Source organism: Ranitomeya imitator, chromosome 9 (genome assembly GCF_032444005.1).
Source record: "Ranitomeya imitator isolate aRanImi1 chromosome 9, aRanImi1.pri, whole genome shotgun sequence".
Taxonomy (NCBI): domain Eukaryota; kingdom Metazoa; phylum Chordata; class Amphibia; order Anura; family Dendrobatidae; genus Ranitomeya; species Ranitomeya imitator.
In genome coordinates, this window is record NC_091290.1 from 88,924,441 (window position 1) to 88,951,346 (window position 26,906).

General features: G+C 42.6%; 1 protein-coding gene across 1 annotated transcript in view; it reads left to right on the forward strand.

Annotated features, from left to right (window-relative positions):
• Positions 1–26,906, forward strand: part of HIPK3 (homeodomain interacting protein kinase 3) — a 250,315-nt gene that overhangs the window by 182,277 nt on the left and 41,132 nt on the right. The window contains exons 4-5 of the mRNA XM_069739692.1: positions 9,819–9,938; positions 12,111–12,197. Of these exons, the coding sequence (XP_069595793.1) occupies positions 9,819–9,938; positions 12,111–12,197 (207 nt within the window). The remainder of the gene's footprint in view (positions 1–9,818; positions 9,939–12,110; positions 12,198–26,906) is intronic.

Here is a 26,906-nt window from a genome sequence, read left to right on the forward strand (position 1 = left end):
GATGGAGCCGAAACGTCGCCCAGAGAAGTGGGTTGATTAAATCTTCCATATTTTCACAGAAGAAATGGAGTGCTGCCTCTTTTTTTGAGCTTTCATAAAAATTGGCATATATATATATTCACCTCTTTTACTATGAAGTCCCTAAACATTTCTGGTATAATTACTTTCATAAGCCACATGCTTAGTGATGAAAGTCGACCTGTGTGCAATCTAAGAGGTACCACTGGCCAAACACCACGAAGACCAAGGAGATCTTACTTACCTTACTAACTATGTTACTATAGTCGAGGGGTTCAAGAGAGGCCTGGATGTCTTGCTGGAGCAGAACAATATTGTATCATACAATTATTAGGTTCTGTAGAAGGACGTAGATCTGGGGATTTATTATGATGGAATATAGGCTGAACTGGATGGACAAATGTCTTTTTTCGGCCTTACTAACTATGTTACTATGTTATCTCCAAGCAAGTCAGGGACATAATTGAGAAGTACAAGTCAAGGTTGGGTTATTAAAAAAAAAATGAATAAAAAAATCCCAATCTGTGATGATCCCCTGATGCACTATCATATCCATTATCATCAATTTGGAAGAACATGGTACCACAACAAACCTGCCAAAAGAGAGTTGCCCACCAAAACTCTCAGCCCGGAGGGGCATTAATCAAAGAGGCAGGGCAGGGACTAAAGGTAATCCTTAAGCTGGTTTCACATTTGCGGTTGTGTCTGCAGCGTGTCTGACGCATACATCCGCATGTCTTGATTTCCTATCTTTAATATTGTAGACGCAGGAGCATGCGTTCGCCCGCGTTTGCTTACGCATGCGTATGTTCGTGGTGTGCTGCGGGGCGCGGCTGACGCACCATGTTAGAATTTTTTTGGTATCAAATTTCCGCCACCATACGCATGTGGACGCTTGCCAAAGGAGTGCGTCAAAACAATGCTTACAGTCTATGAGAACACAAGGACATGCGTTCACGCAAGGGTCTATATACAGAAATCCCATGAGGCACACCCATTTGGGCGTGGCTTGTTTCAAGGAAATTCTCCTTTCATAACAAATGCATGCCAATAAACAACGTGAACGCGTGCAAATGTTGTGTTTTTTTATCCGTCATGCGTAAGTTGATGGGGATAAAAACCGCAGCGTTATGCGTTTGCATGCGTTTTGCCATGCATTTGTGGTTGCGTACAAAACGCTGTGGACTCAACCGCAAATGTGAACCTAGCCTTAAGGAGCTGTAGCGTTCCCAAGCAGAGACTGGAGTATCTGTCCATATGACCATCATAAGCCTTACACTCGATAGAGGTGGGAAGAGTAGGCAGAAGAAAAGCCTTTGTCGAAAGACACGTGGGAGACTCCAGATGTATGGAGGAAAGTGCTGTGGTCAGATGAGACCAAAATTGAACTTTTTGGCCACCAAGGTAAATGCTATGTCTGGTACCAAACCACCACAGCTCATCACCCCAAGAACACCATCCCTACAGTGAAACATTGTGGTGGCAGCATCATGCTGTGGAGAGATTTTTTTGGCAGCTGAGACAGGGAACATGGTCCGAGTCGAGGGGAAGATGGATGGTGCGAAATAAAGGGATATTCTTGAGCAAAACCTGTTTCAGTCTGTCAGTGATTTGAGATTGAGACAGGGGTTCACCTTCCAACAAAACAATGACCCAAAGCATACTGCTAAAGCAACACTGGAGTGATTTAAGAGGAAACGTGTAAATGTTGTGGAGTGACCTAGTCTTAGTCCAGACCTTAGTCCCAGTCCAGACCTTAGTCCCAACTGCTTATCTGTGGTCAGACTTGAAGATGACTGTTCATTAGAGGAAACCATCTAACTTGAAGGATCTGGAGCAGTTTTTCCTTGAGGAATGGGAAAGAAAACTGAAAAATTTTTGAAACCTCATAGAGATTAATCCAAAGTGACTTGCAGCTGTATTTGTTGCAAAAGGAGACTCAACAACCTACTGTTTTTAGAGGGGGGGGGGGGTGAATAGTTGTGCACACTGAAGTTTTCAGTTACTTTCTTCTATTTGTTGTTCACTTCACAATGAAACAAAAACTAAATGTTCAGTTGTAGGAATGTTCTTTACATCAACTGATGCAAACCCTCAAAAAAAGCAACAGTGATATTTGAGGTTGTCAGGTAACCAAACATTTAAAATACCAAGGGAGGTGAAACTTTCTCAAGCCACTGTGTATGCACTGTGCACTCACTGTGAGTTTGACACGTTTACATTTTGGTGTGGTTTGACCACTGTGCGTGTAACTTGTTGATGTCAAACTGTAATTGATATACACTATTTATTGCTGGATGTACTTACTTTAACCTTGCATGCACTAGCCCCTATATAAATGGGCATTTGACTTTCAGGGTAGGTGCACACGGTCAGTAATTGGCAGCGCTTTGGACATAGCACATGTCCACTCCGTCCAAAGCGCTGCCGGCTATTGAATGCAGCTGAAGCCGTATGTGATCACTGAACCGTGTGGAATCACGGTGCCCAATACATTTTATGGGTGAGATTTAGCTCACATAGTCTCGCTTCTCCACAAGATAAATTGACCTGTTGTGGTCTGGAAAGGTGCGTGCGTCTGCACGCATAGTGGACATGAGATCCCATCCACTAGCTGTAACATCTGGACGATGCTGAAGTATGCAGCGTCCTCCCGCAGCGTTTACTGACCGTGTGCACCTACCCTCAATGTCAGGTTGAGGCTTGGTCATCCATTAATTCTGGTTGTTACTTGTTATTGTTACTATTCTGCCATGCTGGATAGTTACTTACTGTAGTTTTGGTCCAATTTCATGCTTCTTTATGCATTGTACCCATATACCATCAGCTATATCTTATATCTTGTTTGGTATTTGTCCATGATGTTCTCACCCATTACAACAAATCTTTTATCTTTTATTTTGATCCAATAAAGTTACTTGTTTCTAATATATTTGCAGGCACTTCTATTAGGTTTTGTGAGACACTATTTGTTTTAATGCGAAACATTATTACATAAGATAAATTTTTAGGTTATATATCATGGAAAAGCGGGGAAAAGCATCTGTATGATGTCACCTCATAATAACCGTTCTTACAAGTGGGGGTGGACATTGTCACTGCTTATCTATAGACACTGAATGTCAGACCGTTATAAGGTATTGTTTGTGCATTAGTCATCATGGAAACTGTGGAAGCTGATATTTACATTTACTACTATTATTTATTGCTATTCATAATCACTACAGAGTGTTGGAAGTGTACTGAAGCTGTGATCGTAATGGGATTTCATTAGTGTCGTCGGCAGCCTTGTCCATCTTCTTATAGAGAATGCAGCCATCCTATCTAGATAATCATGCACTGTATGGAAAGCAGAAGCTGCTATTTCGTTTCCTCATCACCTATAGTTCAGAAGTACATTTGAAACTCTCACTTCCTGTTACTAAAGTCTAAAGCCCTGGTACAAAGTCTTGGAAGTTAACTCCTTCTTATACCCCACTTTTGGCGCTGATAAAATCAAAAAAGCTTACAGACCCCTCCCATGCCAGCGCTGTTCCACTGGTGTCGGCACTCGCGTTCCCATGGCTTTCGTGCGGTTGTTATGACACATGAGCCTGGTGCCTAATCAGCGCTGGTGTCACTTTTTCTGCCTTCAGACAAATCAAACATCAAGAGAAAGTCAGGGCTGCGACTTCACTCTCACTTCCTCTTGATTTGAATCCCGTGGCGCTAAGCCAATGAGCGGCTTTGAGCGATGCAGGATTCAAATCCCCCGCCACTCAAAGCTGCATGGCACCGCTCATTGGCTGAGCCACCCGCCTCATTTAATGTGTGGCGCGGGATTCAAATTCCCCGCCGGCTGAGCCAATGAGTATTTGATTTGAATCCCCCGCTAAACCTCAGCCGGCAGGCAGCTCAGCCAATGAGCGGTGCCGCGCAGCTTGGCGGGGGATTCAAATCCCGCACGGCACCGCTCATTGGCTGAGCGCTCCTGGCCTCAGCAATGAGTAGCACGGGATTCAAATCCTCCGCCAAAGCTGCGCGGCTCCGCTCATTGGCTGAGCCGCCTGCCGGCTGAGGTTTAGCGGGGGATTCAAATCCCGCGCAGCACCGCTTATTGGCTCAGCCAGCGGGCAGCTCAGCCAATGAGTGGTACCGCGGGGGATTCAAATCCCCCGCCAAGGTACCCGGCACCGCTCAGCCCGCGGCTTTGGCGGGGGATTTGAATCTCGTACCGCTCATTGGCTCAGCCGGGGGCAGCTCAGTCAATGAGCAGTGGCACAGGATTCAAATCCCGCACCAAAGCCATGCGGCACCGCTCATTGGCTGAGCGCCCCTGGCCAAAGCTGCGCGGCCAGGGGCACTCAGCCAATGAGCGGTGCTGTGTGACTTTTGGCGGCGGATTTGAATCCCGTGCCAGACCGCTCATTGGCTGAGCTGCTGCCGGCTGAGCCAATGAGCGGCGCGGGATTCAAATCCCCCGTCAAAGCCTCGCGGCACCGCTCAGCCAGCGGGCAGCTCAGCCGACGAGCAGTGCCGCATGGCTTTGGCGGGGGATTCAAATCCTGCGGGGCACCGCTCATTGGCCGTGCTGCGCTGCTTCGCGGGGTATAGGAATCCCGGCCGCCATATCGGAATACCCATAACTTGGGTGTTCAAATATGGCGGTTGGCGTAGTTCCAATGCGAGCAGCCGGGAGATGAGCGGCTGACCTTCCTGCGGCAGGAGATGAGTCGCGGCTACCGTCGGGAGATCAGCACAGCTAATATCCCGACGGAATAGCGGTGCCGTTTTTGGCACTTGTGGAGGCGCAGTTCATGGCCTTCCGGCCGCGGTGGATTGTTGGATAGCGACACAATCGCCAGAAGCTGTAACAGAGCCAATTGGCAATTATATATTAGATAAGTCTGGCCTATTATTTCTGCTTTATATAAGAGATCAATGATGAAGTAGTCGAGACAGGTGTTCACTGAAACACTGTTATATACACTGCTCAAAAAATAAATAAATGGAACACTTAAACAGAATATAACTCCAAGTAAATCAAACTTCTGTGAAATCAAACTGTCCACTTGGGAAGCAACACTGTTTGACAATCAATTTCACATGCTGTTGTGCAAATGGAATAGACAACAGATGGAAATTATTGGCAATTATCAAGACACTCTCAATAAAGGATTGGTTCTGCTGGTGGGGACCACAGACCACATCTCAGTACCAATGCTTTCTGGCTGATGTTTTGGTCACTTTTGAATGTTGGTTGTGCTTTCACACTCATGTAGCATGAGACGGACTCTACAACCCACACAAGTGGCTCAGGTTGTGCAGCTCATCCAGGATGGCACATCAATGCGAGCTGTGGCAAGAAGGTTTGCTGTGTCTGTCAGCTTTGTGTCAAGAGGCTGGAGGCGCTACCAGGTGCCAGGCCAGTACACCAGGAGGTGTGGAGGGGGCCGTAGGAGGGCAACAACCCAGCAGCAGGACCGCTACCTCAGCCTTTGTGCAAGGAGGAACAGGAGGAGCCCTGCAAAATGATCTCCAGCAGGCCACAAATGTGCATGTGTCTGCACAAACAGTTAGAAACCGACTCCATGAGGATTGTCTGAGTGCCCGACATCCACAGATGGGGGTTGTGCTAACAGCCCAACACAGTGCAAAATGCTTAGCATTTGTCACAGAACACCAGGATTGGCAAATTTGCCACTGGCGCCCTATGCTCTTCACAGATGAAAGCAGGTTCACACTGAGCACATGTGACAGAGTCTGGAGACGCCATGGAGAGCTGCCTGCAACATCTTTCACCATGACCGGTTTGGCAGTGCGTCAGTAATGGTGTGAGGTGGCATGTGCTCACCAGAGGTAGCGTGACTACTATTAGGTACCGAGAGGAGATCCTCAGACCCCTTATGAGACCATATGCTGGTACGGTTGGGCCTGCGTTCCTTCTAATGCAGGACAATGCCAGACGTCATGTGGCTGGAGTGTGTCAGCAGTTCCTGCAAGATGAATGCATTGAAGCTATGGACTGGCCTGCTCGTTCCCCAGACCTGAATCTGATTGAACACATCTGGGACATCGTCTCTCCATCCACCAACGTCACGTTGCACCACAGACTGTCCAGAAGTTGGCGGATGCTTTAATCCAGGTCTCTAAAGAGATCCCTCAGGAGACCATCCGCCGTCTCATCAGGAGCATGCCCAGACGTTGTAGGGAGATCATACAGGCACGTGGAGGCCACACACACTACTGAGCATCATTTCCTTGTCTTGAGGCATTTCCACTGAAGTTGGATCAGCCTGTAACTTCATTTTCCACTTTGATTTTGAGCATCTTTCCAACTCCAGACCTCCGTGGGATATTTTTTTGTGATTTACGTTGATAATTTTTAGGTTTTATTGTTCTCAACACATTCCACTATTTAATGAATAAAGATTTACAACTGGAATATTTCATTCAGTGATATCTAAGATGTTTGATTTTAGTGTTCCCTTTATTTTTTTGAGCAGTGTACATCGCATAGGATGTACCGAAACTGCTGTTTACATCCCATAGGATACATTGAACCTCTGCTGTATACTGTATATCACAGAGGATACACTGAGACTGCTGTATACATCACATTGGATACACTGAGACTCTGCTGTATGCATCGTGTAGGTTACACTGAGACTGCAGTATAAACATCACATAGGATACAGACTGTTGTATACGTCACATAGGATACCCTGAAACTGACGTATACACCAAATTAGAGATACTAAGATTGCTGTATATACATTACAGAGGAGACACTGAGACTGCTGAATATGTACATCACATACGAGACAGAGACTTCTGCGTGTATCACAAGAGACACTGAGACTGCTATCTACATCACAAGGAATTCTGAGACTATTGTATACATCACATAGGAGGCACTGAGACTGATGAGTATATATCATATAAGAGACATTGAGACTGTATACATCTCATAGGATACACTGAAACTGCTGTATACATCACATATGATACATTGAGCCTCTGTTGTATACATAGCGTAGGATACACTGAGACCCTGCTGTGTACATTGTGTAGGATACCCTGATACTGCTGTAAACATCACATTTGAGAGATTGTGTGTGTGTATATGTGTATATATATATATATATATATATACACACACACACACACACACACACACACACACACACACACACACACACACACACACACACACACACTACAGACCAAAAGTTTGGACACACCTCATTTAAAGAGTTTTCTTTTTTTTTCATGACTATGAAAATTGTACATTCACACTGAAGACCTCAAAACTATGAATTAACACATGTGAAATTATGTACTTAATAAAAAAAAGTGTGAAACAACTGAAATTATGTCTTATATTCTAAATTCTTCAAAGTAGCCACCTTTTGCTTTGACTGCTTTGCACACTCTTGGCATTCTCTTGATGAGCTTCAAGAGGTTGTCACTGGGAATGGTCTTCCAACAATCTTGAAGGAGTTCCCAGAGATGCTTAGCACTTGTTGGCCCTTTTGCCTTCACTTTGCGGTCCAGCTCACCCCAAACCATCTCGATTGGGTTCAGGTCTGGTGACTGTGGAGGCCAGGTCATCTGGCGTAGCATCCCATCACTCTCCTTCTTGGTCAAATAGCCCTTACACAGCCTGGAGGTGTGTTTGGGGTCATTGTCCTGTTGAAAAATAAATGATGGTCCAACTAAACGCAAACCGGATGGAATACCATGCCGCTGCATGATGCTGTGGTAGCCATGCTGGTTCAGTATGCCTTCAATTTTGAATAAATCCCCAACAGTGTCTCAAGCAAAGCACCACCACACCATCACACCTCTTCCTCCTCCATCCTTCATGGTGTGAACCAGGCATGTAGAGTCCATCCGTTCACTTTTTCTGTGTTGCACAAAGACACTGTGTTGCCTTGTGCAGGCATGTACTACGGAGGACAGAGAATGAACTTCAATCCAATATTGCAGCCAGCATGCAGCCAGCGGGTAAGGAAAGGGTGAATCAAAAACCCCAAAACCCATGGCTGAAGATTGTTCCCTCCAAATTCAGGTGACAGTGTCCCTTTAAATTTGGACTCATCAGACCATGGTCTCATCAATTCTACTGGTCTAATGTCCATTCCTTGTGTTCTTTAGCCCAAACAAATCTCTTCTGCTTGTTGCCTGTCCTTAGCAGTGGTTTCCTAGCAGCTATTTTACCATGAAGGCCTGCTGCACAAAGTCTCATTTTAACAGTTGTTGTAGAGATGTGTCTGCTGCTAGAACTCTGTGTGGCATTGACCTTGTCTCTAATCTGAGCTGCTGTTAAACTGCGATTTCTGAGGCTGGTGACTCAGATAAACTTATCCTCAGAAGCAGAGGTGACTCTTGGTCTTCCTTTCCTGGGGCGGTCCTCATGTGAGCCAGTTTCTTTGTAGCGCTTGATGGTTTTTGCCACTGCACTTGGGGACACTTTAAAAGTTTACCCAATTTTTCGGACTGACTGACCTTCATTTCTTAAAGTAATGATGGCCACTCATTTTTCTTTACTTAGCTGCTTTTTTCTTGCCGTAATACAAATTCTAACAGTCTATTCAGTAGGACTATCAGCTGTGTATCCACCAGACTTCTGCACAACGCAACTGATGGTCCCAACCCCATTTATAAAGCAAAAAATCCCACTTACTAAACCTGACAGGGCACACCTGTGAAGTGAAAACCATTCCCGGTGAATACCCCTTGAAGCTCATCAAGAGAATGCCAAGAGTGTGCAAAGCAGTCATCAAAGCAAAAGGTGGCTACTTTGAAGAACCTAGAATATGACATATTTTCAGTTGCTTCACGCTTTTTTGTTAAGTATATATGATAATTCCACATGTTATTTCATAGTTCTGATGCCTTCAGTGTGAATTCACAATTTTCATTATGAACATGTGTGTATGTATATATATGTATGTGTATATATATATATATATGTATGTATATGTATATGTTTATATAATTTTCATCTTCTTAGGAGACAGTGAGACTACTGTATACAACTGGGGAAATGATTTCTATGTTGCTGGTCTGTCACTTGCAAAAGCATTAAATAGGTAGAGGTGTAAGAAATATAGACCAGGATTCATCATTGCTTTTGTGCCTGATTTTTTTTTTTGTCTAGTTTAGTGTGTTGTGTCTTTTGCTTACCTATTTTTTTCCCGCCTTGTGGGTAGAGTTTAGCGTTCCAAATATTTCAGGCGGATTAATAAATTGCGACTTTTTTAAAAGGCAATTTCTCTCCAGTTTTCCCTTGGTATATTTTCAAGTATGCCAGTCTTTTTGGCTCATTTTTTATTTTTTTTGCTGTTCAAGACCAGAAAAAAGCCCATTTTTACATTGACCAAATTCATGAATCATCTGCATCATTTTGATGAATTTCACTCCAAAACTGCAGCACTACATTATTCTTTAATAATGTCCTGTGCTAAACCATATAGACTTTTTTTGTTTCATTGATTGTTGTGCATGCCGCACCCCCACCCCATATATGTGATATTGATGACCTTTCTTAAGGATATGCTATGAATATCAAAATCGTGGACTTTTATGCACTTTAAATACTCTGAAAATTTACTTTCATCACATTTCTCATATGAACTTTTTTGGTAACGATTATATCAAAAAGCTCTGAATTATTTTGTAAAATATTATTGGATCTCGAGGAGCAGCTGATGAAGGATATCAAAGTTCTGTGTACTGTAGAATTATTACACTTAGTTTGTAAGGGCTTAGATTTGTATTTAATGTCACTGATTGTTGTCTCTTTTGTGTTTTAGATCCGATACATTTCTCAAACTCAAGGATTTCCGGGAGAACATCTGTTAAATGTGGGTACAAAAACATCCAGATTCTTCTGCCGTGACCCAGAAACCCAGTACCCCAGTTGGAGGTTAAAAGTATGTAACCCCTTTATATATTTGCAATGACCCATTAATCTATTCGTGGTTGTGAAATTTTCCATTTTTGCGCTATAATTTTTTACTCCCCTTCTTCCAAGAGCCATGCTTTTTTTTTTTTTAAACATAACCATGTAAGGGTTTGGTTTTTATGTGACGAGTTGCAGTTTTGAAGGGCACCGTTCACATTACTAGGTTACGTACTGACTAGTGATGAGTGAATATCCTCGTTACTCGAGATTTCTCGGGCACGCTCGGGGTCCTCTGAGTATTTGTTAGTGCTCGGAGATTTAGTCTTTCTTGCCGCAGTTGAATGATTTACATCTGTTAGCCAGCATAAGTACATGTGGGGATTTCCTAGCAACCAGGCAACCCCCACATGTACGTATGCTGGCTAATAGCCGTGAATCATTCAGCTGCGGCAAGAAAAACTAAATCTCCGAGCACTAAAAAATACTCAGAGGACCCCGAGCGTGCCGGAGAAATCTCAAGTAATGAGTATATTTGCTCATCACTAGTGCTGAAGAATAGGGAGGAAAAATCCATATGCTATAAAATGGTAAAAGAAATGCAATTCTGAGATTTTTTCTTTGGTTTTCCGGCATTCATTATGCAGTAAAAGTGACCTGGCAGCAGGTTATATGGTTTGTCTTGAGTAAGACGTAAAGTACTTCAAAAAGCGTGCATGCTAATAAAACCACAAATTTACCCCACATTGTGTGTATACCTAGAATTGCCCTACATTTACAGGCAGCGCCGATTCTCCACCATTTTTTCCTCCACGTATGTAAATCTGCTCCTAGGAGCCGTGGACTCGCTGCAGCTGGGTTTACGAGCTCACATATATATTAGTGTGTGATCACAGCATCACCAAGTTAGTAGGACCTTTTTACTAATACATCCTTTATTTGAATAAAGCCCTATTGCACTTCTGTTTGCTTCCTAGCACTTTGTTACTGAGACAATAATATATCTGACTACAATTGTGCAACCAGACTGTCATTCATTGTACCCATGGTTTGGGCAGCACGAATCAGCAGAGAGGTTCCATTTAAAGAGATTTCCTGGACAAAATAATAAACCTGCCATGTTTAAAAACCAAAACAAAACATCCGTGGTTGTAAACAAGAAGGACATTTTAAGAAATACAAAGTCTTTAAAGTAATTGTCTGCTACTCGGACACCCCCTTCAAAATCCCAATAGTTCCTCCATGTAAAAAAATAGCAGCCATACTCTGCTCCTGTGCCGATGTGGTTCCAACAATGTCTGCACCTGATCTCTTGGGTCTCGCGTCACATTGCTGCAGGGCTTGCGTGACATAAGTCAGCGGCCGCTCTCCATTGGATGAAACTGACACTGGGAAGAAGTGATAGTGTACTACTTCTGCTCTCTCACTTTTTCCAAGTGTCGGTTTCGTCCAAAGGATGCGAGAGGAAAGCTGCCACAGATATCTACAGGAAGAGCAGGCACAGACATCCCTGGATTGGTGCCTACATCGGGGGTAGTATAGATGTTATTAGTTTACTTTGGGGGAACTATGTTTGAGTATTGGACAACCTCTTTTAATCTTCATCCTGGAAAGTCTCTAGCTAATGGTATATATTGTTAGTCAGGAGGTTAAATAGCGAATGACCCAAAGGCAGAGGCCACTCACAGGATGTCCATAAACATTAGATACAGTGGACCCTGTCAATAGTCTAATGGATATGGGGTCTCGCTCGTCCCTATTAAAAGACCAGTCACAATTAGCACACTAATTGACCATGGTGATGGAGATGTCGTGAAATATAGTAACCAGCCAAGCCAGCCGCTGTCCTGTATCTCTGATACATAAATCCTTCATGGATATTTTGTTCACATGGACTGGAGATCACCAGTGTCTACTTCTCGGTGTCTCAGGAGAGCTTAGTCTTCATCCCATAGTATAGAACCAGATTCACACACTACAAACACGCAGCCTAGTTTCCTGTCTTTCTTGGGCAGCAGGAAGCTTCTCGAGACCAGGAAGAACATGCAAACGCCATGCACACGGTTAGAATACTGTGCCGACATAAAGATGGGGCTGGTTAGCGTCCAGATTGTCTTTTTAGCAGTAATGCTTCTCATGCAAGCGCTGCCTGCATGATGTGATGTGAATTGTGTCCAATGACTTTATCATTTCTTAATAACAGGCCTTGGAGGAGCATGAAGCTGAAACAGGAATGAAGTCTAAGGAAGCCAGGAAGTATATTTTCAACAGTTTGGACGATATAGTGCATGTAAGTAGATGAAGAGTAAATAATGGATGCTTGGCCCTTGTGCTTCTGGCGGCTCTACTTCTGACTTTTTGGATTATTAGCACTGAAAAATTGGCATGAGTAGGTGGATTACTAAACCTGGAAGCAATGGGAAGGCAATTCTGTTCTCACATTCTCTACTTATTTATGCAAATTGTTTAGATCAGATGAGTTGTGAGCAGTGATGTTAAGTCCCCTAGTCCAAGCCCATTTATTCACATCATTTTCTTCTCACATTGTTTATTTCCTTATTGAAAGAGTCTTTCATTCCCCCACACCTAAAGTACAACGGTGACCCTACCATAGTCGGCAAACATCAGGGACTGGTAATGGTAACATTTAGTTTTCTTTACTTTTGCTGAAAGGAAATCCACCTGCTCTTCCACTCATTGTGCCGAATGTATCCATTGTCCCAGCTTGCACTAAGGAGATACGAACATTGCAGGATACTGTATACATGAGCATTGTCTGCTATACTTGGCTATTTTCTGTGACAGATTTTATTTAACCCCTTCCTGACATGCGCCGTACTAGTACTGCTTTGCGGGAACTGCGTTTCCGCAAACCGCAGTACTAGTACGGCGCTGCTATTTCCGGTCACCGCGCTGCATCGCGCGGTGACCGGGTGAGGATGGCTGCTGTTTCTGACAGCAGACCATCCTGGCACGTCACCCCGGGAGGCTGATCCGCACCCCCGCACTTTGGCGATCGCTGTGATTGCCTGGTGAGAGTTCACCAGCCAATCACTGCAAAGCTGACAAAGTTGTAAAAAAAAAAGCATGTGACAGGCTGTGATTGGTGCTATGTCACACAGCACCAATCACAGCCGTCACAGTAGGTGGGGTGATCACGTCACCTCACCTGATTAACCCCTATGGCGCTGATTGGCTGAACAATAGCTTCTAGCCAATCCGCGCCAAAGGGGTTAATTTAAAATAGCGATCACCGCCCTGCACGTATCTTAACCTCAGATTTGGCGTGCAGAGCGGTGGTCTAAGCCCCTCTAACCTGAGAAAAGATTCCATTGGTGGCCAGTGCGATCGTCCCTGCGATCTTCTTGCCTTCCTGTGCTGATCTCCTGCGATCTGTGCTGTGATCTGCCTGCTGTGTGAGGCCTGTGATCACAGCAGCAGCACCTCCCCCACCCCTTTCCCATCCCCCCTCCCTCTCCTCCCTCCAATTGTTTTTTTGCGTACATTTTTGCTTTTTTCCTGTGCGCGGCGTTCCGCGCAGAGCATTCGTGCTCTTCCTGTGTCCGCAGTCCTTTGATCAGTATCGCTGCTGATCAGAGTCTGCGCCACAGGACTTTTTGTTTCTTTAGCTAGTTAGTGTAGCGGACTTCGCAGTCTAAGCGAAGTCTGATATTTTTTCTAAAAATAAATAAATAAAAAATAATCGTAGTTAGTACAGTGTAGTTTCAGGCTCGGCAAAGTACAGTAGCCAGCGTCAATGTTTGACTTCCCCTTTCCCATCCCCCCTTCCTGTTCCAGTACCACCACCACCCCCTCCTCCCTCAAATTGATTTTTTTTGCTACTTTTTTGCTTTTTTTTCCCTGTGCGCGTCGTCACGCACAGAACATTCGTGCTCTTCCTGTGTCGGCAGCGCTTTGATCATTATCGCTGCTGATCAGAGACTGCGCCACGGGAATTTTCTTTTTTAGCTAGTGTAGCGGACTTCGCAGTCTAAGCGACGTCCAAGTTTAAAAAAAATAATAAATTATAGTAGTTAGTACAGCATAGTTTTAGATATAGCAAGGTAGCGTAGCCGGCGTCACATCGTTAGTGACGACCGATCTTCTTTTAGAGAAAAAAAAATTGTACAGCGTAGTTTTAGTGGTAGCGTGTTAGTACTGCCGGCGTCACAGTGTTAGTCATGACCGATCTTGTTTTTTTTTTTAAAAAAAAGTACAGAGTAGTTTTATAGGTAGGGAGGTAGCTTTTTTTTTCTTGCATAAAAAGTGCATTAGGGGAGCGTACGTCACGTTGGTGATGTCCGTTTTTCTTCTGTAAAAAAAAGAATTGGTTGCGTCCATTAACTTTTTAGCGAGTGCATTAGGGGAACGTACGTCACATTGTTGGTGACGTCTGTTTTTTTTTTTGTAAAAAAAGAATTTGTGTCGGATAAATTTATAGGGAGGGCATTAGTGTAGTGAACGTCTTTTTTTTTTTTTTTTTTTAGATCTGATTTTTCTTTACATTTTTTCTTCTACATTTTACCTCTCTACTTATTTTTTTCTCGGTTTTGTTATAATAAAGAGTACCTTATACACAATCCCCACAAATTACACGTGTAAAAGCACCACTTACACACATCCCTGGGTTTGGGAAATAAAATAAAAATGGCCCATTCGTCAGCAAGGCGCTATTAACCAGAGGAGGCTTACACCATCCTTGCGTCCGACACGGATACAGCCAGTGAGGAAGATCCCACATTGCTCTATTCCTCCTCCTCCTCATCTGGTGAGGAAGGACCCCCAACAAGGCGCCCTAGGACCCAGGCAACTCCTGCAGCAATCGATCCCGTATGGATTGCACGCCCCCGAAAAATTTCAGCCCATCATTCCGGATTTCAGCAGCAGCTCAGGAATCCAGTTTGACACCACTGGCCTCACTGAAATGGACTTCTTCTTCTTCTTTTTCATTGAGGAAATAATAAATCTTATGGTGGCCCAGATGAACCTGTATGCCGGCAAAATCCCACGTCATCATACGCCAGATGGACCCCCATAAATGCAGCAGAGATGATGACATTTTGGGGAATTGTGCTGCATATGGGCATAATAAAAAAAAAAAAAATTGATTCGTCAGTACTGGAGTACTGATATTCTCTACAGTACACCGGTATCCGCATGGCCATGGCAAGGACACGATTTGAAGGGATCCAAAGATTTTTGCATTATAGTGATAATGCGCAGTGTCCTTCCCGAGGTGATCCTAACTTTGATCGTCTATATAAAATACGGCCAGTGGTTGAACACTTCAGCAGAAAATTTGCTGAGGCGTACATACCCCAGAGGGACATGGCTATTGATGAATCTCTCGTTCATTTCAAAGGGAGGCTAAAATTCTGACAATACCTGCCCAGTAAGGCTACTTTCACACTTGCGTCGGTATGCGACCGTCGCTAAACATCGGCGTGATGTACCGACGTACGTTGTGAAAATTCGGCACAACGTTGGCAGCAGATGCAGTTTTTCAATGCATCCGCTGCCCATTCTAAGTCCCGGGGAAGAGGGGGCGGAGTTCCGTCCGCGCATGCGCGGGAGGAAATGGCGGATGCGACGTACGAAAAAACGTTCCCGTGAATGTTTTTCGTGACTGTCCGCCAAAGCACCATGCATCCAGTGCACGACGGACACGACGTATGGCCATACGTCGGGATCCGTCGGCAATACAAGTCTATGGGAAAAAAATGTATCGGGTTTGTGAAGGAGATAGCAAAAGCCGACAATTGAATTACCGGCTTTTAAGCTATCTAGCGCTGCATTAAATATAAATATATATATATATATATATAGGTGTCTCCCTGACATGTATATATGCCTATTTTATGTGTATATATCTACTCTAAGCGGTCAGTGATTTTACTGTACACTCCGCTGAATTACCGGCTTTTCAAAGGACACCGGTGCGTTAAAATCGGACAGCAATACGGATGTCATACGGATGTTGCGATAAAAAAATCGCATGACAATCGCATACGTTACATCCATTTTTTCGGTCCAGATTACGGACTTTTTTTCCTGGCAAGTGGAAAGGAGCCCTAAAACTATGCCTCTAGATAAATTCCTTCAGAGGTCTAGTTTCCAAAATGGGGTCAATTGTGGAGGATTTCCACTGTTAAAGCACATCAGGGGCTCTGCAAACGCAACATGATGTCCGCAGACCATTCTATCAAAGTCTGCCATCCAAAACGGCACTCCTTGCATTCTGAGCCCTGCCGTGCGCACAAACAGTGGTTTTCCCCCACATTTGGGGTATCAGGAGAAAATGTGCAACAACTTTAGTGGTTTATTTTTTCCCTTTACCTTTTGTGAAAATAAAAAAATTGGGGCTAAAAGATCATTTTTGTGGAAAAAATTTGATTTTTTTTTTTCTTCACAGCTCTACGGTATAAACTTCTGTGAAGCACCTGGGAGTTCAAAGTGCTCACCACACAGCTACATAAGTTTGTTAAATGGTCTGGTTTCCAAAATGGGGTTACTTGTGGGAGTTTTCCAATGTTTAGGCACATCAGGGGCTCTTCAAACGCGGCATGGCGTCCACTCTCAATTCCAGCCAATTTTGCGTTCAAAAGGTGCTCCTTCCCTTCCAAGCTCTGCTGTGCGCCCAAACAGTGGTTTTCCTCCACATATGGGGTATCGGCGTATTCAGGAGAAATTGCTCACCATCTTTAGTGGATCATTTTCTCCTTTTACCATTGTGAAAATAATTGTTGCCGAATGATCATTTTTGTGACTAAAAAGTTAAATGTTAATTTTTTCCTTCCACATTGCTTCAGCTCCTGTGAAGCACCCGAAGGGTTAATAAACTTCTTGAATGGAATGTGGTTTTGAGTACCTTGAGGGGTGCAGTTTTTTGGAATGGTGTCACTTTTGGGTATTTTCTGTTATATAGACCCCTCAAAGTAACTTGAAGTTGGTCAAAGTCGGTTAAAGGTGGTCACTAAAAAAAAAAAAAAAAAAAAAAAAAAAAAAAAAAAAAAGGTTTCCTACATTTTATTGAAAAATCGCGTGTCTTCTTTTAACCCTTCTAACTTGCTGACCAAAAAATATTTTGGTTCCAAAATTGTGCTGATGTATAGTACACATGTGGGAAATGTTATTTATGAGCTATTTTTTGTGTCCTATCTCTCTGATTTAAGGGCATAAAAATTCAAAGTAAAAAAATTGCTAAATTTTAAAAATTTTCACCAAATTTCCATTTTTTTCACAAATAAACGCAAGTCAAATCGAAGAATTTTTACCACTATCATGAAGTACAATATGTCAAGAGAAAACAGTCTCAGAATCACCAGGATCCGTTAAAGCGTTACAGAGTTATGACCTCATAAAGTGACAGTGGTCAGAATTGAAAAAAATGGCCTGGTCAGGAAGTTGAAAACAGGCTTTGGCGTGAAGGGGTTAATATATAATTTCAGAAATCTGGAGTTGATTCCTTCCGGACATTGGGCATACTGGTACATTCTGTGTGGGAAGATGTTTCTTTATTTGGACAATCTAGTTCCGTATGTCTTGGTGATGGTGCGGGCATAGGATCCCTGTTGGCACAATCACTGCGAGAACAAGGGTTAACTGCCGAGCTCCTGCAGCTACAGCTGTGTCCAATAGCTAGTAGTGGGACTACATAAGAAAAAGTGTACAAATTAAGAAAAGCGGGAACAAAGACTGAAAACAAATATCTGAAGAATGTTTTGCAATTTGCAATTGTCTACCGACAATCTGCAAGGACTTTGAAGAGTTGGGGAAGAAAGTAAAGGAACTGGATGCACAGGTAGTTTTTTCTTCTATCCTTCCAGTAGACTGGCATGGCACCAGGAGATGGAACAGGATCCTTGATGCAAACAACTGGCTAAGACGATGGTGCAGACAACAAGGATTTGGATTCCTGGACCACGGTGTGAATTACTGGTATGATGGACTCCTCGCCAGAGACGGACTACACCTCAACAAACCTGGGAAACACACATTCGCCAGAAGACTCGCTACACTCATCAGGAGGGCGTTAAACTAGAAGAAGAGGGGACGGGAAGAAAAACATTAGACTCGAACAAAGACGACCCAGAAAAACATACTCAGAAGGGAGGTAAGAACATTTCTAAAACAATCCACAGTGAGGAGATTGGAACAAAACAAAATCCTCTAAACTGCATGCTCGCAAACGCCAGAAGCCTGACAAACAAGATGGAAGAACTAGAAGCAGAAATATCTACAGGTAACTTTGACATAGTGGGAATAACCGAGACATGGTTAGATGAAAGCTATGACTGGGCAGTTAACTTACAGGGTTACAGTCTGTTTAGAAAGGATCGTAAAAATCGGAGAGGAGGAGGGGTTTGTCTCTATGTAAAGTCTTGTCTAAAGTCCACTTTAAGGGAGGATATTAGCGAAGGGAATGAGGATGTCGAGTCCATATGGGTTGAAATTCATGGAGGGAAAAATGGTAACAAAATTCTCATTGGGGTCTGTTACAAACCCCCAAATATAACAGAAAGCATGGAAAGTCTACTTCTAAAGCAGATAGATGAAGCTGCAACCCATAATGAGGTCCTGGTTATGGGGGACTTTAACTACCCGGATATTAACTGGGAAACAGAAACCTGTGAAACCCATAAAGGCAACAGGTTTCTGCTAATAACCAAGAAAAATTATCTTTCACAATTGGTGCAGAATCCAACCAGAGGAGTAGCACTTTTAGACCTAATACTATCTAATAGACCTGACAGAATAACAAATCTGCAGGTGGTTGGGCATTTAGGAAATAGCGACCACAATATTGTGCAGTTTCACCTGTCTTTCACTAGGGGGACTTGTCAGGGAGTCACAAAAACATTGAACTTTAGGAAGGCAAAGTTTGAACAGCTTAGAGATGCCCTTAATCTGGTAGACTGGGACAATATCCTCAGAAATGAGAATACAGATAATAAATGGGAAATGTTTAAGAACATCCTAAATAGGCAGTGTAAGCGGTTTATACCTTGTGGGAATAAAAGGACTAGAAATAGGAAAAACCCAATGTGGCTAAACAAAGAAGTAAGACAGGCAATTAACAGTAAAAAGAAAGCATTTGCACTACTAAAGCAGGATGGCACCATTGAAGCTCTAAAAAACTATAGGGAGAAAAATACTTTATCTAAAAAACTAATTAAAGCTGCCAAAAAGGAAACAGAGAAGCACATTGCTAAGGAGAGTAAAACTAATCCCAAACTGTTCTTCAACTATATCAATAGTAAAAGAATAAAAACTGAAAATGTAGGCCCCTTAAAAAATAGTGAGGAAAGAATGGTTGTAGATGACGAGGAAAAAACTAACATATTAAACACCTTCTTCTCTACGGTATTCACGGTGGAAAATGAAATGCTAGGTGAAATCCCAAGAAACAATGAAAACCCTATATTAAGGGTCACCAATCTAACCCAAGAAGAGGTGCGAAACCGGCTAAATAAGATTAAAATAGATAAATCTCCGGGTCCGGATGGCATACACCCACGAGTACTAAGAGAACTAAGTAATGTAATAGATAAACCATTATTTCTTATTTTTAGGGACTCTATAGCGACAGGGTCTGTTCCGCAGGATTGGCGCATAGCAAATGTGGTGCCAATATTCAAAAAGGGCTCTAAAAGTGAACCTGGAAATTATAGGCCAGTAAGTCTAACCTCTATTGTTGGTAAAATATTTGAAGGGTTTCTGAGGGATGTTATTCTGGATTATCTCAATGAGAATAACTGTTTAACTCCATATCAGCATGGGTTTATGAGAAATCGCTCCTGTCAAACCAATCTAATCAGTTTTTATGAAGAGGTAAGCTATAGGCTGGACCACGGTGAGTCATTGGACGTGGTATATCTCGATTTTTCCAAAGCGTTTGATACCGTGCCGCACAAGAGGTTGGTACACAAAATGAGAATGCTTGGTCTGGGGGAAAATGTGTGTAAATGGGTTAGTAACTGGCTTAGTGATAGAAAGCAGAGGGTGGTTATAAATGGTATAGTCTCTAACTGGGTCGCTGTGACCAGTGGGGTACCGCAGGGGTCAGTATTGGGACCTGTTCTCTTCAACATATTCATTAATGATCTGGTAGAAGGTTTACACAGTAAAATATCGATATTTGCAGATGATACAAAACTATGTAAAGCAGTTAATACAAGAGAAGATAGTATTCTGCTACAGATGGATCTGGATAAGTTGGAAACTTGGGCTGAAAGGTGGCAGATGAGGTTTAACAATGATAAATGTAAGGTTATACACATGGGAAGAGGGAATCAATATCACCATTACACACTGAACGGGAAACCACTGGGTAAATCTGACAGGGAGAAGGACTTGGGGATCCTAGTTAATGATAAACTTACCTGGAGCAGCCAGTGCCAGGCAGCAGCTGCCAAGGCAAACAGGATCATGGGGTGCATTAAAAGAGGTCTGGATACACATGATGAGAGCATTATACTGCCTCTGTACAAATCCCTAGTTAGACCGCACATGGAGTACTGTGTCCAGTTTTGGGCACCGGTGCTCAGGAAGGATATAATGGAACTAGAGAGAGTACAAAGGAGGGCAACAAAATTAATAAAGGGGATGGGAGAACTACAATACCCAGATAGATTAGCGAAATTAGGATTATTTAGTCTAGAAAAAAGACGACTGAGGGGCGATCTAATAACCATGTATAAGTATATAAGGGGACAATACAAATATCTCGCTGAGGATCTGTTTATACCAAGGAAGGTGACGGGCACAAGGGGGCATTCTTTGCGTCTGGAGGAGAGAAGGTTTTTCCACCAACATAGAAGAGGATTCTTTACTGTTAGGGCAGTGAGAATCTGGAACTGCTTGCCTGAGGAGGTGGTGATGGCGAACTCAGTCGAGGGGTTCAAGAGAGGCCTGGATGTCTTCCTGGAGCAGAACAATATTGTATCATACAATTATTAGGTTCTGTAGAAGGACGTAGATCTGGGTATTTATTATGATGGAATATAGGCTGAACTGGATGGACAAATGTCTTTTTTCGGCCTTACTAACTATGTTACTATGTTACTATGTAATTTAAGTCGTGTGTAAAGAAAAATGTCACCTCCTAAGCTCACTCAATGATAGCGAAAAATGAAAAAGGTTATGGCTCTTAGAATAAGTGAATGCAAAAACCGATTTATTTTTTTTAGTGTAATGCAAAACACTAATCATAAAGTGATATAAATCTGGTCCTGCCAATAAAGCTTCTTTGAATCTTGATATAAATCTGGTTTCCATATTCCAAAAAAGTGTCTTATTACTTGTACCGCACTATGAACAGAGTAAAAAAAAAAAAAGAGAAAATTATTAAATTGCTGTTTTCTTTTGATTCTGTCTCTTAAAAATTGAAATAGAATGTGATCAAAAAATTTGTGCCCCAAAATGGTATCAACTATGACTTTGAGTCCACAAGAACAAACCCTCACATAGCTCTGCTATCAGAAAAAAATATGTAATGATAGATCTCAAAGGATTGCTACTCAAAATATTATTTTTTGGTAAAAAAAAAACAAAAAAAGTTTTCACATATAAAAAAGGCATGATTTAAAGAAAACAGTATAAATCTGGTATCTCTGTGATCGTACTGAAGACTAAAGTGATCTGATCACATGTACTGAATAGTATTGAAACATCTCCAAAAAACAGAACTCTCGCCTCATTTCCAAAGGCATTTTATCATTTAAGGCATACGCAAAAGATGGACCCGCCAGAAAAGAGACCATGCACAGAGAAACTCCATCTGCTTTATTATAGTGACTGGTTCCTTGGGGGTTGGTCTAAAACAAATTTTTTGTAACTTAAAGATTTGAAAAAGGAAAATGTGCTTATGCAAAAGTTTGAACACCCTGAATGGGTAGTACCTAGTAGCACTCCCTTTTGAAAGTAACACATCTTGTAACTGCTTTTTGTAGCCAGCCAAGAGCCTTTCAATTCTTAGGCTACTTTCACACTAGGGTTTTTTTCAATACGTCGCAATGCGTCGTTTATGGGAAAAAACGCATCCTGCAAAGTTGACTGCAGGATGCGTTTTTGCCCCATAGACTAACATTAGCGACGCATTGCGACGCATTGACACACGTCGCAACCGTCGTGCGACGGTTGCGCCGTGTTGTGGCGGACCGCTGGGAGCAAAAAACGTTACATGTAACGTTTTTTGTTGCCGACGGTCTGCCATTTCCGACCGCGCATGTGCGGCTGGAACTCCGCCCCCACCTCCCCGCACCTCACAATGGGGCAGCAGATGCGCTAGAAAAATGCATCCGCTGCCTCCGTTGTGCGGCGCATTCACTGCTAGCGTCAGTCGAGTCCGACGCTAGTGTGAAAATAGCCTTATTTGAGGCATTTTCAGCCATTATTTCTTGGAAAATTCTTCCACTTCTGTGAGATTGCTGGGTCTTCTTGCATCCTCTGCTATTTTGAAGTCTAGCCACAGATTTTCAATGATATTCAGATGAGGGGACTAAGAGATATTGTAAAACCTTCAGCTTTTGAGGTAGTCTATAGTGGATTTGACGTGTGTTTTAGGATCATTATATATTTGTAGACACCATCCTAGTCTCAACTTCAGCTTTTTTTTTTTTTATTTTTTACAGATGGTGTTATTTTTTGCATCAAGAATTTGTTGAAATGTTTTTGAATCCATTCTCCCCTCTACCCATGAAATGTTCCCCGTGCCATTACCTGCAACACAACCCCAAAGCATGATTGATCCACTCCCATGCTTAATGGTTGGTGAGATGTTCTTTTCCTGAAATTCTGTGCCCTTTTTCCTACACACATATCATTGATCACTGTGGCGATGGAGTTCTATTTTAACCTCATCGGTCCATAGTACTTGTTTCCAAAATGCATTAGGCTTGCTTAGATGTTCTTTTGCATACATCTGATGCTGAATTTTATGGTGAGGATGCAGGAACCTTTTTCTCCTGATGACTCTTACATGAAGGCCATATTTGTGCAGGTGTCGCTGAACATTAGAACAGTGTACCACGACTCCAGAGTCTGCTAAATCTTTCTGAAGGTCTTTTGCAGTCAAACGGGGGTTATGACTTGCCTCTCTAACAATCCTACAAGCCGCTCTCACTGAAATTTTGCTTGGTCTTCCTGACCTTATCTTGACCCCAATGTTTTTGTTTGCTACTATTTCTTTATTACATTTCAAACTGAGGCAAGGGCAACTTGAAAACACTTTTCTATCTTCTTGTAAGTTTCTCCTTCTTTGTGGGCCTCCATCAGTTTCAATTTCAGAGTCCTAGGCAGCTGCTTAGAAGAACCCATGGCTGATGTTTTTTGGCACAGAGGAGCCTGGGTTTTTATAAAGCTGGGAAATTTGCATGACCTGTTCTTTCCTAACAATGATGGTGAATAAGCCATAACCCTACTGGTATATGTGGAAGCACTGCAGAGTTGTTACCACATCAAGTGGCACAGGTCAGATTTGTAAAGTTTGGCCTGGTCAGGAGGCGAAAACTGTCTTTGTTGGGAAGGGGGGTAATGTTGTTTGTACACCTTGACAGCAGTGGCTGTTGGTGGCTATTGATTGACCCAATACCTGCTTCATATAGTTATTTATTGAACATATCAGAATCTGTGTCAGTAGGCGTCCTCATTTAATTCCTAATTTAGGGCCACCGTTTTACATCTTTGTACATATTGTAATGTGACCTACATCTCCTCTCACTCCACGGAACAGAAGTGTTTTATGATGAGTCTCTGTTCAGAGATGGTCCTGTCACTTCTACGTGTCTTGCTGTACTATGAGCAGTTGCTGTCTCCTGCTATTGTGTTGTCTTATGCCGTTTTCTATTAGTTATTCCTAATCTCTCTATGGTATCTTGCTGCACTGCATACATTCACACTAACCACTGCCACTTTCAGTGACATTTTTCTGTCTAACACACACAGCTGTTTCATCGGAAGCACATCTACCTACCAGTATGTTTTTGGCCTGAAGGAGGAAGCCCACATAGACATCCACACGGTTTTGCTATTTGTAGACTTGGTGTGACATTTTGAGTAAAGTTATTCTCAAGTGTGTATCCACCTTCTGGGGACTTTTACGTAATGGTGTGGTTTTATTTTCTGAGAAACTTACTAAGTCAGTGGTCTTTTTCTGTCACATTTTTTTGTCATATGTTTATCATCAGTTGTTTTCCTGTTTCCATATACAGTTATATGAAAAAGTTTGGGCACTCCTATTAATCTTAAGCTTAATGTTTTATAAAAATTGTTGGTTTTTTTTGCAACAGCTATTTCAGTTTCATATATCTAATAACTGTTGGACACAGTAATGTTTCTGCCTTGAAATGAGGTTTATTGTACTAACAGAAAATGTACAATCTGCATTCAAACAAAATTTGACAGGTGCATAAGTATGGGCACCCCACCAGAAAAATGACATTAACCCCTTTCTGCCAGCTGACGGAATAGTACGTCAGCTGGCAGATCCCCTGCTTTGAGGTGGGCTCCGGCATGTTTTGTACAGCTGACATGTGCGCGCAATGAGCGCGAGCGGAATCGCGATTCGCCCCCGCGCCCCTTAACTAGTTAAATGCTGCCGTCAAGCGCTGACAACGGCATTTAACTAGCGCTCCCGGCCGCGCGGCCGGCAATTCTCGCACTGCTAACCCCCTGTCACATGATCGGGGGTCAGCAGTGCATTGCCATAACAACCAGAGGTCTCCTTGTGACCTCTATGGTTGTTGCTGGCCGATTGCTTTGAGTGCCATCCTGTGGTCGGCGTTCAAAGCAACCCTGCATTTCTGCTACATGGAGGTGATCAATGCATCACCTCTGTGTAGCAGAGGCGATCGAGTTGTGCATGCTTCTAGCCTCCTATGGAGGCTATTGAAGCATGCCAAAATTGAAAAAAAAAAAAAAAAAAGTGATTAAAAATATTTTAAAAAAATAAAAAATATATAAAAGTTCAAATCACCCCCCTTTCACCCCAATCAAAATAAAACAATTAAAAAAAATCAAACATACATATTTGGTATCGCCGCTTTCAGAATCGCCCGATCTATCAATAAAAACAAAGGATTAACCTGACCGCTAAATGGCGTAGCGAGAAAAAAAAAATCAAAACTCCAAAATTACGTTTTTTTGGTCGCCGCAACATTGCATTAAAATACAATAACGGGTGATCAAAAGAACGTATCTACACCAAAGTATCATTAAAAACGCCAGCTCGGCACGCAAAAAATAAGCCCTCACCTGACCCCAGATCACGAAAATTAGAGACGGTACGGGCATCGGAAAATCGCGCAATTTTTTTTTTTTTTTTTTTAAAGCAAACTTTGGAATTTTTTTTCACCCCTTAGATAAAAAATAACCTAGACATGTTAGGCGTCTATGAACTCGTAATGACCTGGAGAATCATAATGGCAGGTTAGTTTTAGCATTTGGTGAATCTAGCAAAAAAGCCAAACAAAAAACAAGTGTGAGATTACACTTTTTTTGCAATTTCATCACACTTGGAATTTTTTTTCCCGTTTTCTGTTACATGGGATGGTAAAACCAATGGTATCGTTTACAAGTACATCTCGTCCCGCAAAAAATAAGCCCTCACATGGCCATATTGACGGAAAAATAAAAAAGTTATGGCTCTGGGAAGTATGGGAGCAAAAAACGAAAATGAAAAAGCTCCGGAGGTGAAGGGGTTAATATTTAGTAGATCCTCCTTTTGCAAAAATAACAGCCTCTAGTCGATTCCTGTAGCTTTTAGTGAGTTCCTGGGTCCTGGATGAAGGTATTTTTGACCATTCCTCTTTACAAAACAATTCCAGTTCAGTTAAGTTTGATGGTCGCCGAGCATGGACAGCCCTCTTCAAATGATCCCACAGATGTTCAATGATATTCAGGTCTGGGGACTGGGATGGCCATTCCAGAACAGTGTAATTGTTCCTCTGCATGAATGCCTGAGTAGATTTGGAGCAGTGTTTTGGATCATTGTCTTGCTGAAAGATCCATCCCCTGCGTAACTTCAACTTTGTCACTGATTCATGAACATTATTGTCAAGAATCTGCTGATACTGAGAGGAATCCATGCGTCCCTCAACTTTAACAAGATTCCCGATGCCGGCATTAGCCACACAGCCCCAAAGCATGATGGAACCTCCACCAAATTTTACTGTGGGTAGCAAGTGTTTTTCTTGGAATGCTGTGTTTTTTGGCCGCCATGCATCCGGTTTGCGTTTAGTTGGACCATCATTTATTTTTCAACAGGACAATTACCCCAAACACACCTCCAGGCTGTGTAAGGGCTATTTGACCAAGAAGGAAAGTGATGGGGTGCTATGCCAGACCTGAACCCAAATTGAGATGGTTTGGGGTGAGCTTGACCGCAGAGTGAAGGCAACAGGGCCAACAAGTGATAAGCATTTCTGGGAACTCCTTCAGGATTGTTTGAAGACCATTTCCAGTGACCACCTCTTGAAGCTCATCAAGAGAATGCCAAGAGTGTGCAAAGCAGTCATCAAAGCAATAGGTGGCTACTTTGAAGAACCTAGAATATGACATATTTTCAGTTGCTTCACGCTTTTTTGTTAAGTATATATGATAATTCCACATGTTATTTCATAGTTCTGATGCCTTCAGTGTGAATTCACAATTTTTATAGACCTAAAAATATAGGAAAATCTTTAAATGAGAAGGTGTGTCCAGACTTTAGGTCTGTACTGTGTGTGTGTGTGTGTATATATATATATATGTGTGTGTGTGTATATATATATATATATATATATATATATATATTATATACTCGAGTATAAGCCGAGATTTTCAGCCCAAATTTTTGGGCTGAAAGTGCCCCTCTCGGCTTATACTCGAGTCACGGTAGCGGTGGGGTCGGCGGGTGAGGGCGCTGAGGTATACTCACCTAGTCCCAGCGATCCTCGCGCTGTCCCTGCCGTCCCATGGGCTTCTGTGCTGCAGCTTCTTCCCCTCTTCAGCGGTCACGTGG